This window comes from Corythoichthys intestinalis, chromosome 12, assembly GCF_030265065.1.
Source record: "Corythoichthys intestinalis isolate RoL2023-P3 chromosome 12, ASM3026506v1, whole genome shotgun sequence".
Classification (NCBI taxonomy): domain Eukaryota; kingdom Metazoa; phylum Chordata; class Actinopteri; order Syngnathiformes; family Syngnathidae; genus Corythoichthys; species Corythoichthys intestinalis.
Genome location: NC_080406.1, coordinates 31,063,180 through 31,078,775, shown reverse-complemented (window position 1 = coordinate 31,078,775; position 15,596 = coordinate 31,063,180). Strand labels below are relative to the sequence as shown.

At 41.5% G+C, this 15,596-nt stretch overlaps 1 protein-coding gene across 1 annotated transcript in view; it reads left to right on the top strand.

Annotated features, from left to right (window-relative positions):
• zmym2 (zinc finger, MYM-type 2) overlaps nucleotides 1-15,596 on the top strand; it is a 46,918-nt gene continuing 31,322 nt past the window's right edge. Inside the window, exons 1-4 of the mRNA XM_057852407.1 lie at nucleotides 1-161; nucleotides 9,426-9,974; nucleotides 12,335-12,488; nucleotides 12,688-12,836. Of these exons, the coding sequence (XP_057708390.1) occupies nucleotides 9,441-9,974; nucleotides 12,335-12,488; nucleotides 12,688-12,836 (837 nt within the window). The 5' untranslated portion in view covers nucleotides 1-161; nucleotides 9,426-9,440. The remainder of the gene's footprint in view (nucleotides 162-9,425; nucleotides 9,975-12,334; nucleotides 12,489-12,687; nucleotides 12,837-15,596) is intronic.

Here is a 15,596-nt window from a genome sequence, read left to right as displayed (position 1 = left end):
GTGACACATTCCCCAGCCATTGATTAGACACGGAGTGAGGCCTCATTTTCCTATGAAATCTTTGAGCAGAGAATTGGCTGGTGTTGCGTTCTGCGCATGCGCTCCCCGGGATTAATGTCAAGGCACAAAAGTGGCGCTACACCGTGTGGAGCTCTACTCCGGTAAGAATCTCACTCGTTTCGTTCTCTTTTTCCCTCATTTTTCTCCATTATTTCTCACAGCCCTCAAAGTTGAAAGTTTGGGCAACTTTTGGGCCCTCACTTGGCTTCACCAGGCCTCCACTTAGCTCCGACCGCCCGCGTGTCTTGACACAGGCTGCGAGCATACACGTTAAAGAGTTCAATTTATCGATGTGCGTCCCAGTATTGTTAATTTAGAGCCCTAATGGCGGACGCTAGGCACAGCTTTCCCGCTGGGTGGCGACGGTGGCAATGGTGTAACGAGAAGGAGGGGGGCGCTCGGGAGGTTCTTGTGTTTATGGATATTGTCTTGGGCTTTTTTTCTCCCCCCATCACGTACGACACGATGGCTGGCGTCGCTTGTTTACCGCCGCATGACACAATCGAAGCCCGGTTCATGTGATACGTAACGCCGGCGGGGGGCGGCCGTGGCGGTGGCGGCGACGGTGGGGAAGGGCGCCCCGAGTGGAGGTTCGGCGCCATTGCACACTGATTGCGCCACGATTGGCGGCGGCGAACTTTTCAATTAAAGCAGGTAGCCCCCAAAATGGCCGTTAAATCTTACCTCCGGGTTCAATTTTGGTCGTTTTTGCACGGGACAATATGCTGCTTGTGACGTTGCGAATTCGTTGATTTGTGTGCGCTTTGGCCGACAATGGCGCAGTTGGACCACGTTTCTCCGCGGAGCGGTGGAACCCCCCCATACGTACAACTTGGGAGGGTCCCCTCTGAATACCCTTCTATACCCCTCCCACCTTGGCCGCTCATTTTGGTACCCCAGCGAGGGGGTGCAGAGTTTTAAAGTTTTGGATTATTAAATTGGTTTGGGTCTGTTCGACTAGAACCCTATGGCCTGAATTTGCTATCAAGACTCGGGCACGTCCAGTTGAACGTGTCGCCCCACTTGCCGGTTACTTTATAGTTACACAAATGCAATAACAACTACCGGAACGGCCGCCATTTGCAGTGTGGGCAAGCTTTTGACGCTCATTCTATTTTCTTCCGTTGTGTTGCGCCAGTTGTGCAAATGATGTCAATGAGGCGACACGTTGACGTGCGCAAAGCCCACCTGGTGATGATGTCATAAGGCAGTGTGTTTGTGTGTGGGGGTTATTTGAGGGCAGAATTTATTTTTATTCAAGTCTTCATTTCAGTCTTAACTACTCAACTGCAGATAGCATCAGGCGTCTGTTAGGGCCTTAGGGTCTTTATTTGCACAAATACATTTTTTGTAAAGGTAATCATGCACAGAAAGACTTGTAGTTCTTTAAAGATAAATTTTAGTATGAGATGTAATAATTTGATATTCAAACCCCTCTTAATGTTTTCGTTTTTATAAAATTTGAAACATTAGTTGAACATGTAGGTCGCCATTGTTGTTGAGGGCAGCGCTGCAGTACTTCCACAGTGTCCCTCGTTAGCTACATAAACATGTCGTTGGTTCTGCCCTTCAAATTTGAACCCGAGCGGAAAAGTGATGAGCAGGACAGCACTGTCGATATTTCACAAAACGAGCGGCAAAAGCAAATAAATGAACGTCTCCAGCGGAATTTGAACCAGCGTTTCCCGTGCGACAGATGAGCACTTAGACCACAGGACTATTCAGTGGTACCTCAACATACGATCGCTTCGACACACGATCTTTTTGACATCCGACGTACAATTTGAGTCACCATTAGTTTAGCTTCGACACATGATCTTTTTGACATCCGACGTAAAATTTGACTCACCATTTGTTTCTACATCTGACGACATGCTCGAAATAAGACGCAGCACCGCAGTTTCTTGTGCACGAAGGATTTTCTTGTGAGAGAAATCAACATGGGTTCCAACAGTTTTAGTGCAGGTGGTGAAGAAAGGAAAAAGGTGAGGCTTACCATTGAAATGAGGATGGAAATGATAGAAAAATATGAGCGTGGTGTGCCATCCGTGAACTGGCTCGACAATATGGCCGTGGAATGTCTACGATCTCGACGGTCCTCCTCCAAAGAGATCGCCAGCTCCGTCAGGTTTTTAACTCATTCACTCCCAGCCATTTACACCGGAGCAACCCCCCTGCGCTCCCGGCCATTTTACTGGATTTTGACTGATTTTGCAAGGCCCACAGAAAATTCTGTTCTATTGCTATATAAACATGGAACCCACCAAAAGAAAGATTACTCTCTTCTTTCAGCAGGAAAAAGTAAGTTAATATCTTTTTCCGTTCTTTAGATTTTAGCATTAAAAAATAGCTTGAGCAATTTTCCAATTTCTGATGAAAAAACAGAGAAATTGAGCTTTTTGTGAAAGCATACATTTCAAACATAACTTTGACTTTAACACAGCTATTTTTTTTCTTTTTTTAACATTCCAAACATCTGAATAATGTTTTCCTTCTATAAAATAAAAAGACAACAAGACAAATAGAGCTTTTGATAGCAAAGTAACAATTTATTTACACATAACTAAACTATTTAACTGATAGATTACGCTGTTGTGGCCGCGGCTGTATCGGCAGACGGGGTAAATTTTACCCTCATCAGCGCCTGTCTGTTTCATCAAGATATATTTTTTAAAATCTTTCTTTTGTAGTGACCACTACCTCATAACAGAATTCACCTAGGGAACTTGTATGGGGCATGTGCATTGTTTTACATCGTTCTCCACATTTTTCTCACGCTTCTTCTTCCAACTTCCGTTTCCTGACTATTTCTCATCATTCATTTCCTTTCATGGTCCGATATGAGTTCTTACCAAATGCACTACTGCCCTCCAGTGGCCAGTTTTATTGCTTTAAAATGGATTTTGAGCCTTGTGCTTTGGGGCGAACTTGCATCAGACACTGGGACACTGAAACAATTAAAAATAGAATGTATTTATACGTTTTTGGGAGCAAATGATTAAATAATTTATTTCAGAACTTGTGCAACACAACATGTTTACTGCCTGCCGCAGCTGAACAAAGTGAAAGTAAAAAGTCCTCCCTCCCTCTGTCAAGTCAGTGTGTTCAGGTACACCACGCAAAACACATCCGCCACATTAGAACCCGATTCGTTACATTAATACAGGTAGTATTATTATAACTATTATTATGTTATTCAGATTTTTATTCATAATCTATTTGTTTTGCTCTGTGTAATTGATATTTGCAATAGTACCAGCAGCATTTATTTAGTTTTCAGACTGTGGAACGAATTACTGGAATTATGATGTATTCTTATGTGAGCTGCTCGACATCCGACCATTTCGACTTACAAACAAGGTCCTGGAACAAATTAACTTTGTATGTTGAGGTACTACTGGACTTGCGCGTGACGTTAGTCATGATTTTCCTTATAAAGCAATCGCAACCCACATGCGCTGCCTGTCCATGTGGTAAAACCTAAAAAGGAAACGCAACTGAAAAGAAAGTGCGGCTGGCTTGACCATAGAATTAAAAAACGCGGCTCACTTCAGACAGCAAGCAGACAACATGAACATAGGGATTACATAAAAGGGTTTATTGAACACACAAAAGAACACCCAATCGTGAAAAGGGAGATACAAAAAGGGCCCATGACTGTAGGTCGGGATCAATTTAAAAAAAAAAAAAAAAAAAAACAGCGGAAAACTGCGGTGAGAGGCAGACAAAAAAAAAAAGGCAATGATGCCAGTAACAACGAATGGATATACAAACTGTCAAATGGCAGCAAGTCAATACAAGCCGCCTAGGATCGGTTTGAAGACACTGCTGATGAGCTGGAATTGGATGCATGTATGACTTTGGAAACTCATCCCACATCTCTGCAACAAAACAATCTGACCAACAGCAGAATGTGACAATATCATGCCAGACGTCATACTAGTTTCACTTGCCAGCTAGCACAGCTTTTCTCCCAGTCCAGGCCAACCGCGTCATCACCCCAAGCGTGGATTGCGCGCGTAAACCTTAGGCCCTTAGGTCAAAACATGTACTAAATATTTTAGATTTTAAATCAATGGCTAATAACATATTTTAGTAAAAGAGAACAATTGTGGCTTATTAGAGCCTACAAGTCTTAAGGTCCGAAGATCCCTTTAACACATTCACTGCCAGCCCACCCTGTGTGTTGTGGTAGTGGTAATTGATAAAAGAATTAGAATGTTCAGATTAAAAACACCCATTGATGGTGATATATGTCCAATCCATTTTGACTGGGAGGTCTTGTAGCGAATAATCGCTGCTGAGCCTCCAAGTAAAAATGGATTTGAAAACTGTCAATGTCACCCAATGAGTTCGTACTATACAGTTTCCACTCCCACACCAACCACTTGGCTGGGTTCTGTGTGAAAAAGGTGGTGGCGGCCATTTTGTGGAATCTCTGTGCTAAACACCGTCACAGGAAAAGCGAAGCTTCTATTTGTTGACTGGACTTGAGGTCACTGTGTGTGCGTGCGTGCGCGTGTGAAAACATTAGCTTCCTGCACCCGCACTTCCTGTCACATGGTCACCCCCTCCCCAACAGCGCGGAGGATCGGTTTTCACAGGGAAATGGCCGCACGCCAAACTGGAGGCACGTCCGAGCGCACAATCGACACGTTCGATTAATCACTCCCATGATGCATTCAAGTGGTGGGTTTTGATGAGGGAGCGTTTGGGTGTCGTGATACGGAAGGCGCCCCACTCCCAACCGCTTCCCCACTCATGAGCGACACCCCCCCCCATCCCCCGAATTACCCGCCCCCTTAACACGTAGCAAAATGACATGCCAGATGTAGAGCTAAGAGAGCGCGTCCCTTGTGGTGGGCCTTGCTATCGCCATGGCAACCAAGGTGTAGCTTCACAGGTTGCCCCGGCAACAAGAAAAAGGGAAAAACGGGACGGGGAGCGACAGCAGGTGAGAAGGGGAGCGGGATTTGCGACGTGAGCGGCGGCTAGCACAAAGCCCACATTGTCAATGTCGATGTTTTTTTTTTTCTTTTTATTTTTTTTCTAATTTTTTATAAAACCCTTCTTGGTTGAATACCCTTTCATGCAGTTTCCTCAATTATTGTCACGTTACAGAACCAAGATTTATTAGCCTGGTCTCTTTCACACAGGAACCACTCAAGCGTGCCATGGCTGCACACGCCAAGACAGCTTCTGAGGCTGCCACAAATCATTTTCATAGTCAATTAATCAGAGAATAATTTTGAAATTGTTTGACTAATCGGCTCATATATGAATCACATTTACGTTATCTACTATTATATTGCATTGGGCTTTAAATTTTGGCTGGAAATATGCATTGGAAGCAAAAACTAAACATTGGGAAATGTTGAACAATGAATATGATGTCATTATTGGTTCCCAAAGCAAAAACAGATGTTTGCAAATATCTGTTTGATGATGGATAAGCTGCCTTTATTGAGGACCACAGAAATAAGAGGATTAAAAAAAAAAAAAAAAAAAAAAAAAAAAAAAAGGAAACTTGTCCGGTAATGACTTTTTTAAATGATATCCTGATATTGTCCAACTCAAAAAAATCTGATAGCAATATTAAACCGATATATGCGGTCACGGACTTAACATATTCATTATTTTTCAATCATTTGTTGTTCATTTAATTTTTGCACCATGGGTGCAAATCGTCTGCTCACATAACAAATCCCAAGCATCTTAATTTGGAGACATCTTATTAGCATAACTGCTGTGCTAAGCTGTGACCAGCCCTTGTACAAAGGCAGAAGGCTTCTAAATTCACTTTGAAGGCAACATGTATATTGGCCCAAAACGGATAATTAAAAACAATGTCGATATTATCCGATATCATTTAAAAAAGCCTTTGTAAGCCAATATTATCAGCTACCCGATATCAGACAACTCTAATAAATTGTTTTTTCAGTTTTCTTTGAATATATGAATATACTGTGTGCATATAAAAAATAAAACATTTTTGAAAATAAGATAATACTTTTTAAACTAAAAGAGAATACTTTTTATATGAATATAAAATTAAATAAATTGAAGAATTCCAGCTATTAAGAAGCTCTAAAAGAGTGTACATTTTTTAGGCCAACAATCAAAAAAGTCAAGAAAAAACAAAAATCTCTGTCTCAAAAAATTTGCATATTTGATCTGACCAATACAAAAAAGTTTTTTTTTTTATACAAAAAAGTCAGCCTTCAATTATATCAGCTATGCACTCAATACTTGGTCGGGAATCCTTTTGCAGAAATGACTGCTTCTATGCAGCGTGGCATGGAGGCAATCAGCCTGTGGCACTGCTGAGGTGTAATTGAGGCCCAGGATGCTCTAATAGCGGTCTTGTGTCTCTCAACTTCCTCTTCACAATATCCCACAGAATCTCTATGAGGTTCAGGTCAGGAGAGTTGGCAGGCCAGTTGAGCACAGTAATGCCATGGTCAGTAAACCATTTACCAGTGGTTTTGGCACTGTGAGCAGGTGCCAGGTCGTGCTGAAAAATGAAATCTTCATCTCCATAAAGCTTTTCAGCAGATGGAAGCATGAAGTGCTCCAAAATCTCCTGATAGTTAGCTGCATTGACCCTGCCCTTGATAAAACACATTAAACCAACAGCAGCAGCTGACATGGCACCCCCAGACCATCACTGTGGGTAATTGACACTGGACTTCAGGCATTTTGGCATTTCCTTCTCCCCAGTCTTCCTCCAAACTCTGGCACCTTGCTTTCCGAATGTCATGCAAAATTTGCTTTCGTCTGAAAAAAGTAGGCGTGTAACGGCACACACAAATCTCGGTTCGGTACGTACCTCGGTTTTGAGGTCACGGTTCGGTTAATTTTTGGTACAGTAAGAGAACAAGATGCAAAATATAAATGTGCTAGTTGTTTATTACACACTTACTGCTTTCAACAATAGGAACGGTAGCCTATACAAAGTTAAAATTCTGCTCAAAAAGTACCGGGTATTTAAAGATAATAATCCAACAACAATTTGCCTTTCAGACCCCGCCCCACGTATTGGTTAGGTTAGACCCTGCATATTGGTCAGCTTTCTTTCTGAAAGAAAGAAGAAAAAAGGAGTCCTGTGCTAAGGAGAAAACCAATCCCAATAAAAAAAAAATTTGACATGTATTTTAAGAATGAAATGCCTCAATGAATATTTTTTTTCTTATGAACGGTTTTCCAAAGCTTTATTGGTGGATTTTCTCAAGTGAAAGCGCCACACAGAAATTAACAAATTGAATTGTGTAAGCAGGATGTGTGTATTATTCTTATTATTTAATTAAAGGTGGTTTAGCTCATTTCAATTTATTTTATTTAATTGGGCTATTATTTATTATGTGTTTGTATTTTACAAATGTGATGTATTCATTTATATTGTATATTTTATGTTGTATAACTTTAGTTCCTATGTGAATATTAGTTCCTACTTGTTTTGTTGTGGTAGGGGGGTTTTGTATTGAACACGGGGCCGTGTTGGTTATTATTATTGCAGAGAAGACAGCTGTAATTCAACAAAGACAAGTCAACTGTCCCTCGATCTACCACTCAAGAGATCTGATGGTCTCAAAAAGTAGGTTACGATTGCATATTAGTTTGAAAATCGACCGGATCCACCGTATTTTTACACGAGTGACTTCCAGTCTGCCCGGTCTGCTATCTAGTAGTATTGACGCCGGAGGGCCGCGTCTCGCGTCAAATAATAAACTCTGCCGTCCTTTTCGCGTGCATCGCGTTGAGCCGCTTCTGGGACGCGTGTAACACGCGGCCGCACTGCGACTGGTGTGCATTGGCTGATTGACTTTAACGGTCGCGTTTCACTGCGTTCTCCCAGCGGCCACGTTGTCGCGCCGTTTACGTTTCTTACTTTCCTACCGTGTTGGTCCTCATTATAGTAGAGAAAACGGAGTAAACACAAAGAAACTGTAACCCGATTGACTCACAGCCTCGAAAAGTAAAGGTTACATTACGTCAGAAACTCGTTCAGTACGACTCTGTTCCGAACCGAGCACCAAGTACCGAAATGGTTCAATACGAATACATGTACCGTTACACCCTTAGAAAAAAGTACTTTGGAACACTGAGCAACAGACCCGTGCTGCTTCTCTGTAGCCCAGGTCAGGTGCTTCTGCAGCTGTTTCAGGTTCAAAAGTGGCTTGACCTGGGGAATGCGGCACCTGTAGCCCAATTCCAGCACACGCCTGTTCACTGTGGCTCTGGATGTTTCTACTCTAGACTCAGTCCACCGTCTCTGCAGGTCCCCCAAGGTCTGGAATCGGCCCTTCTCCACAATCTATCTCAGGGTGCGGTCACCCCTTCTGGTTGTGCAGTGTTTCCTGCCACATTTTTTCCTTCCCACAGACTTCCCACTGAGGTGCCTTGATACAGCACTCTGGGAACAGCCTATTCGCTCAGAAATTTCTTTCACTGTCTTGGCCTCTTGCTTGAGGGTGTCAATAATGGCCTTCTGGACCGCAGTCAGGTCGGCAGTCTTGCCCATGATTGCGGTTTTGAGTAATGAACCAGGCTGGGAGTTTTTAAAAGCCTCAGGAATCTTTCGCAAGGGTTTTGAGTTAATTCATTGATTCAGATGATTAGGTTTGTAGCTTCTTTAGAGAACCTTTTCATGATATGCTAATTTTTTGAGATGGGGATTTTTGGTTTTTCTTGAATTTTGCCAAAATCATCAATATTAAAACAATAGAAGGCTTGAACTACTTCAGTTGTGTGTAATGAATCTAAAATACAGATTACAGACAATAATGAACTTTATCACAATATGCAAATTTTTTGAGAAGGACCGGTATATATATATATATATTTATATGTATATACATAGTTTTTCATTTTTGTAAAGGCAAGAGAATGCTATTAAGATGTTCAAAAAAGGAGTATAGTCATTTTTAGCTCAATTGTGTCTCGAAATAATGAGCCAATTATCAATATAGTTGTCGTTTTAATTTGATAATTGATTAGTTGTCAGTTAATTGTCTCAGCCCTATCAACTTCCGCAATTACATAATTGAACCCCTTTCACACTGGCTTGATGTCTCACTGTTCTACGTGTAAGGTAACGATCCAGAAAGAGGAGTTGAAGTCAACTTGATTTAATCGATGGAAAGAAGCCTTGTTCTTTTTTTCCTCAAAACCATCAGCGCATAACAGTAGAGCTGTGATTTAACAGTCTGTGCGTCACTTTCCCCAAATCTGATAGTCTAGCCCCTTTTGCACCCTTTCCTCCAAATCTGAATGTCTGTCAGCAGCAGCTGGTCTTAGGGCGGAGTGTCCCTTGGGCAAGAATAGGTTTCACCTAATTGCCATTTTTGGCGGTGCTGGTGTTCCAGGTGGTTGCCTTAGCGATGGACGAGGAGTCGGAACCCAACTCTGCTGTTCCGGAGGAGGATGCGGCGGAGGCGTCCGCAACACCCGTCGTGGAGACCCCAGAGTCTGTTGCTACGGCAACAGATGACGGCGTGGCACCGAAGAAGGTCGAGGACGACGACGATGTCGTTCTGGTAGAAGAGGGCGCCCCTGGGCCGTCGCCTTCGCAGGAGCAGCCGGAGGGCCCCGCTGACACGGACATGGAAAATGCCTCGCCCGCAACTGGAGCGACACCCCCTGCTGAGGTGACGCCACCCGCCACGGTGACGCCCGACCCGTCTGAGCCTTCCAATCCCGCCTCGGCGGCCGAGCCCATCGTCATAGACGACGAGGAGGAGCCGGAGGAGAACCGGGGCGGTGCTCTCGTCAGCTCGGAAGCGGATTCAGAGATCCGCATTGCTAACGTCACAACGCTGGGCCAGAAAAGGGGTGCAGGGGGCAGCACGTCACCCCAACACGCTCAAGGCGAATTGATGATCACCTCGGTGACGTCGCTGCAGGGCACACCAATGGTAAGATAGCAATTTCTTAGGCATAAGTGTTCGGCGAGAAGCCGTTATGTAGCACAATTTCCCCCAGAAAACTGCCTGGTGGTAGAGAAACCTGCCGGCAGCCCACCATGTTTCTGGGAAAAAATAATTTAAAAAAAAATGTGAATATCACTTGTCATTACAAGCCATTTGTAAAGCAGTATTTTAATGCTAGGCCTTACAAAAGTCTTGAAATAATTTTGGTAAACAAAACTACAAGAGAAGTGTGAAACCTGTATTGCAGGGGCGGTCAAACTATTCCACAAAGGGCCACAGTGGGTGCGGATTTTCGTTGCAACCCATCAAGAGGACACCTTTTCACCGATCTGGTGTCTTACAAGTGCAATCGGTTGATTGCAGTCAGGTGCTTCTAGTTTCCCCGGACCCCTCATTGGTTAAACTTGCTGTGCTGGATCAGTTGTAACAAAGACCAGGAACTACTGCGGCCCTTGAGGGCTACTTTACCCAACCCTGCTCTATTGTGACCATTTTGAAATTTGTTTTTGTATATGCAGTTTTAATCAGAAATTTAAATAACCCCAAAAAATTGAAATTATTTTTGGTTGCTTAATGCAAGAATAATTACAGATCTGTATTTTACGTTAAGTTATTCGTGCCTTTCTTCAAAGTCGGAAATTTACATACTATAAGATTACTATGCCTGTATACAATGGGGTGGAATTATTCGAAAAACACCTCTGAAACACTGTAACATCATGGGAAAGTCTAGAAATAAGCCACGAGTTCAAAAAGGACTTGTCTGCTTCATCCTCGGGTGCAATTTCCATTTGGCTGACGGCGTCATGTTCATCTGTTCAAACTGCAAGTATTTGTTAACGCAATGGTAATATCTAGCCATCATTCCGCCATGGAAGAATATTGGTTCTGTCTACCAGAAAGGAATGTACTTTTGGTCCCAAATGTGCAGATTAAGCTAAGAACTAGGGTTGTTCCGATCATGTTTTTTTGCTCCCGATCCGATCCTGATCGTTTTAGTTTGAGTATCTGCCGATCCCAATATTTCCCGATCCGACTGCTTTTTTTTTTTTTTTTTTTTGCTCCCGATTCAATTCCAATCATTCCCGATAATTTTTCCCGATCATATACATTTTGGCAATGCATTAAGAAAAAAATGAATAAAACTCGGACGAATATATACATTCAACATACAGTACATAAGTACTGTATTTGTTTATTATGACAATAAATCCTCAAGATGGCATTTACATTATTAACATTCTGTGAGAGGGATCCACGGATAGAAAGACTTGTGACTTTGTATATTGTGACTAAATATTGCCATCTAGTGTATTTGTTGAGCTTTCAGTAAATGATACTGTAGCCATGCCTAAATGCATGATGGGAAGTGGAACCATGACTGTGCGTAGTGCTACCAATTGATATATCTTCTCTGCGTTGGGGAACAACATATGGTGTTAAGAAAAAGATCAATTGCTACCTTGCTTCCCCACATTGCTTCCCATGATATTTCTAATCGTAGGGAGAGGGATTGTAAGGCTTTAGCCAATTAAAAAAAGGCCCCAAAGGCTGCCAAAATTCACTCTACTCATTTTGTGCTGCCTTTTATTTCAATATTGGTAAGACGGCGCCATTACAGATTGAGCGCGACAATGCGTGAGTGGGTCGTGTGGCGCATGCATTAATTGCGTTAAATATTTTAACGTGATACATTTTTTGAAAAATTAATTACCGCCGTTATGGGGATAAATTTGATAACCCTACTTTAAGCCTAAACTAAAGACTCTGGATGAGTGTAATATATTATGTCTGTAACGTTAAATACAATTAGAAAACGATTTAATTAAAATATATATATATTAAAAAAAAGGCATGGCCGATATTTTTTTTGCCGATTCCGATTCTTTGAAAATGACGTGATCGGACCTGATCGATCGGCGATCGGGATGCCGATCGATCTACTAAGAACGAAAGCAACAATAAATAAATAAAATGTTAAATCTGCTAAAAGTTTGTCATTTTCCACAGTGAAACAAGTACTGTATCCAGATGGTCTAAAATTACATGAATGAGCTATGATGCCAAACAAAGCATCCAAAGTGCTGCTTCTGACGACACCATTCTGACCTTAAAATACAGGAGTGGCAGCATCATATTGTGGGGTTGCTTTGCTCCAGCAGGATTGGAGCACTTTTCCTTATAGATTACATCTTAAGGAAAAATATAGACATCCAACGAAGGTCTGTTAGCTTAATGCTAACGCATAAATCAAATTTCTCTATATTAGCTAATGTCAAAGAGTATAAATCTGTGGTAAAGCAGGAGCCATGAAGACCGCATTGACAAAAATATTCTGTCTTTAGCCAGGCGAAGGTGCGGCAGAGGAAAACGGTCTCCAGATCGGTAGCGCGTACAGCCTGAGTTCTGATGCCACGTCCGGCAGACCAAGCGCTTCCTTCAACCCTGGGCGAGGCTCAGCAGTACAAAATGGTGATGCTGGGGCACACAACAGAACAGGTATTAAGTCACACACTATTCCCGCACAAAACATATTTGAGATTTTTCATGGAAATTTGTTGCTCCACTTCAACTCCCCAATCCCATTCCACATCGGCTCCTTTCACGCAAAACAGCTGGACTACATTTTTTTCCCCGATCGGGTCTTTAGAAGTGAGGCTTTAAATAGATGACGGGGGCCTCTCGCGTTCCCCTGCAGACTCGTGGATTTCCCAGTCGGCGTCGGTGCCTCGCAACCAAAAGCAGATGGGGGTGGACTCTTCTTCCACTGCCACTACCCTGTCTAAACCTCCGGGACAGTCTTCCTCTTCCTCTCCAGGCGCACAACCGCAACCGAGGACAGTAAAGGTAATGTCCATTTCAGTCTTGGATTTAGGAAGTAGTCAGGGGCGGAGTTTTGGCGGTGCGAGCGCAACCAGGCGGTGGCCTTGCTCGCAGGCGTAAAGGGGGCATGGTTGTGCGAGGGGAGGGTAAAAAACAAAGTTAGGATGATGCGCGGAGCTACAATAGACTTCCCGTGGGTCCTTAAAAAAATCTTAAAATGTCTTGAATTTAAAATGTGAATAATCAAGGTCTTAATTATCTTAACTGTAATGGAATATTACAGTAGGTATTAGGGCTGCACTATCAATTATTTAGGTAATTATTCTATTGATTAATTCGAATAATCGCATAATCAGATTACAAACATTTAATGCCTTGCAGAATAAATTTTAGGAGATGTAAAGTAAAAAAAAACAACAGGTGTTGCAATCATACTTATTTTGGTTTGCTAAGATTGCACTTTCAAAAGAATATTAAATACAAATAATACAAAATAGAATTTCTAAATCTTCAAACTATGCAGAATTACACTTTCGTTAAAAAATGAAAATACCTGAGTTTAGCCTCATATGGTATAAAAACAATTGGCTCACTTGCAGAGCAAAAGTCCGCTAGTTTAAATGCTATAATATGCTAACACTTTTTTTACCTAGCACTTAATAAATCGTTCACACATATTCCCACAAAAAATCTAAATATACTTCCAAGCTAAATTACAAATGCATAAACAAACATATAAGCGCAAACAAAAACTTAACAGGGGAGCAGTTGGAATTGCGTCATATTCACTGATGCCAACAGAAGGGAATATATACACCCAAATCAATAAACCTAAATGCAAACACTTTTAAAACAAACCATTACAACGGCCCTCTAATGAAACGAATCCTCAAAGCAGCAAAATTTTGATTCGAAGCTTTTTTCTAATCAAGTTAATCGATTATTCGTTGCAGCACTAGTAGGTATTAAATTTCCAGACGATGTGTTTAATGTCAGGAAATCACTGTGGTCTGTCATAAAACTTCAAATGGTGTTTTTTTTTATTTCTCCTATTTATGGCTGTGCACTAAATACGATAGTTTTGGATTAAACAGTGTATGATACACGGTACATTGTCCGCAACCTCGACTTGTCTTGGCGACTTGAGTTGTCGTCATGAAGCTATTTCCTGGTTATTTGCGGTTGTAGAGGTGTGCGGGAATATGCAGGGAAGGGTGAAGTGTGAATTTCATCAAAATGGATGGAAGATCGTTAATTTAAGAGGTGGTTGACCTCTGGTGAAAATAACAGTGCGCGGTGCAAGGTACAATATCCATTTGAATCCAATCCGTATGAAGTGGGAGGGATGGCAGCGAAACGATTCATTCGCTGCCATCCCTCCCTCTTCAAACGGATTGAGTAGGAGGGATTGCAGCGAAACGATTCATTTGCTGCCATTCCTCCCACTTCAAACGGATTTGATTTCTACTGGTGATAAACTCATTTCAATTCACACTAGAAGAATGAAAAATGCCCGTTTTTCTGTTTATTAGTTGTTCTGTAGAATATCCTAGAATGATTTCCTGATCCGTGTATCGATAATTGTTGTATCATCGTTATCGTGATCTTTGTATTGCAATTTGTACTGTATCGTGAAGCACCCAGAGGTTCCCACCCCTAGTGCAAAGTCTGCAAAAAGGGGAAAATGGGGTAAAAGCCATCGAGTCGTACACGAGCGGACAAAAACACCAATCAAATGGCATTGGGGCAGATTTTCCAAACTGGAAAACGTTAGTTATCGATGGCATTACATTTGATTGTCTTGATGACTGGGTAGATGGCTGAGGCAACCAATCTAGCCTGGCAGCTGCTTCTTTAAGCAGTTGTGAAATTGATTTTTTTCCCTGTCACTCAGCAACATCACTTTCCTTCATGTTAACTAGGAGTTATCAGCTATCGACTACAATTCCTGTTTAGAAACCCCCTCCCAACGCCATTTGATTGACAGACTATTCCTTTTGGGAAAAGCAAAGGCAAAAGTCGATTGCGAAAGAGAAAGGCAGTGATGATGAAAAGCTATATGGAAAAGGCAAAGAAAAAATTGGCCATTGTTTATTTTTTTGGTGTTTTTCAATGAAAAAAAGTAGGGGTGCACGATATCCATTTTTTAAAACCGATACTCATATCGATAACTACCTGCTCTTCAAGACCGATACGATAACCGATAATATATGGCAGAAAACACAGTCAAGACTGAAAAAGCAGCTGCTCTTGCACCCCCTTTAAAATAAACTGCTGTATTTTAAGCCAAAAGAACTGTTGTGTTTGATAGAACAATGTCTATATGCTGCCATAGCAGATTCATGGCCCCAAACTATTTTTTAATTTGTCCGTTTTACCCTGAAAACCACCGTTTACAGACATCGCGCAACCACTTTTGTTTCAACCTAGCCATAAAAGGAAGGTAAGTAATTATATTTACAATTCAAAATGTCCGTAATTTTTAGCTTAGAATCATTAATTGATGTCTAATATTTAGTTTTTTAAAAAAAATAAAAAAAACGACTTTAAAAAATTATTCACTCGCATATTTTAAACTTTAAAACAAATTACGTCACAATGAAAAATTGGGCATCTGTAAAAAAGTCACGGATATCTACCTTATAACTATCGCATAATTGTATTTTTTTTGTTACTGTCGCATTTTACCCGATATGTTAGATAATAAATAATCGATCCGAACAAAAAAAAAAAAAAATTGAAAAATAACGTTTAAAAAGGTAACTATATGAAAAAGAAAATCTC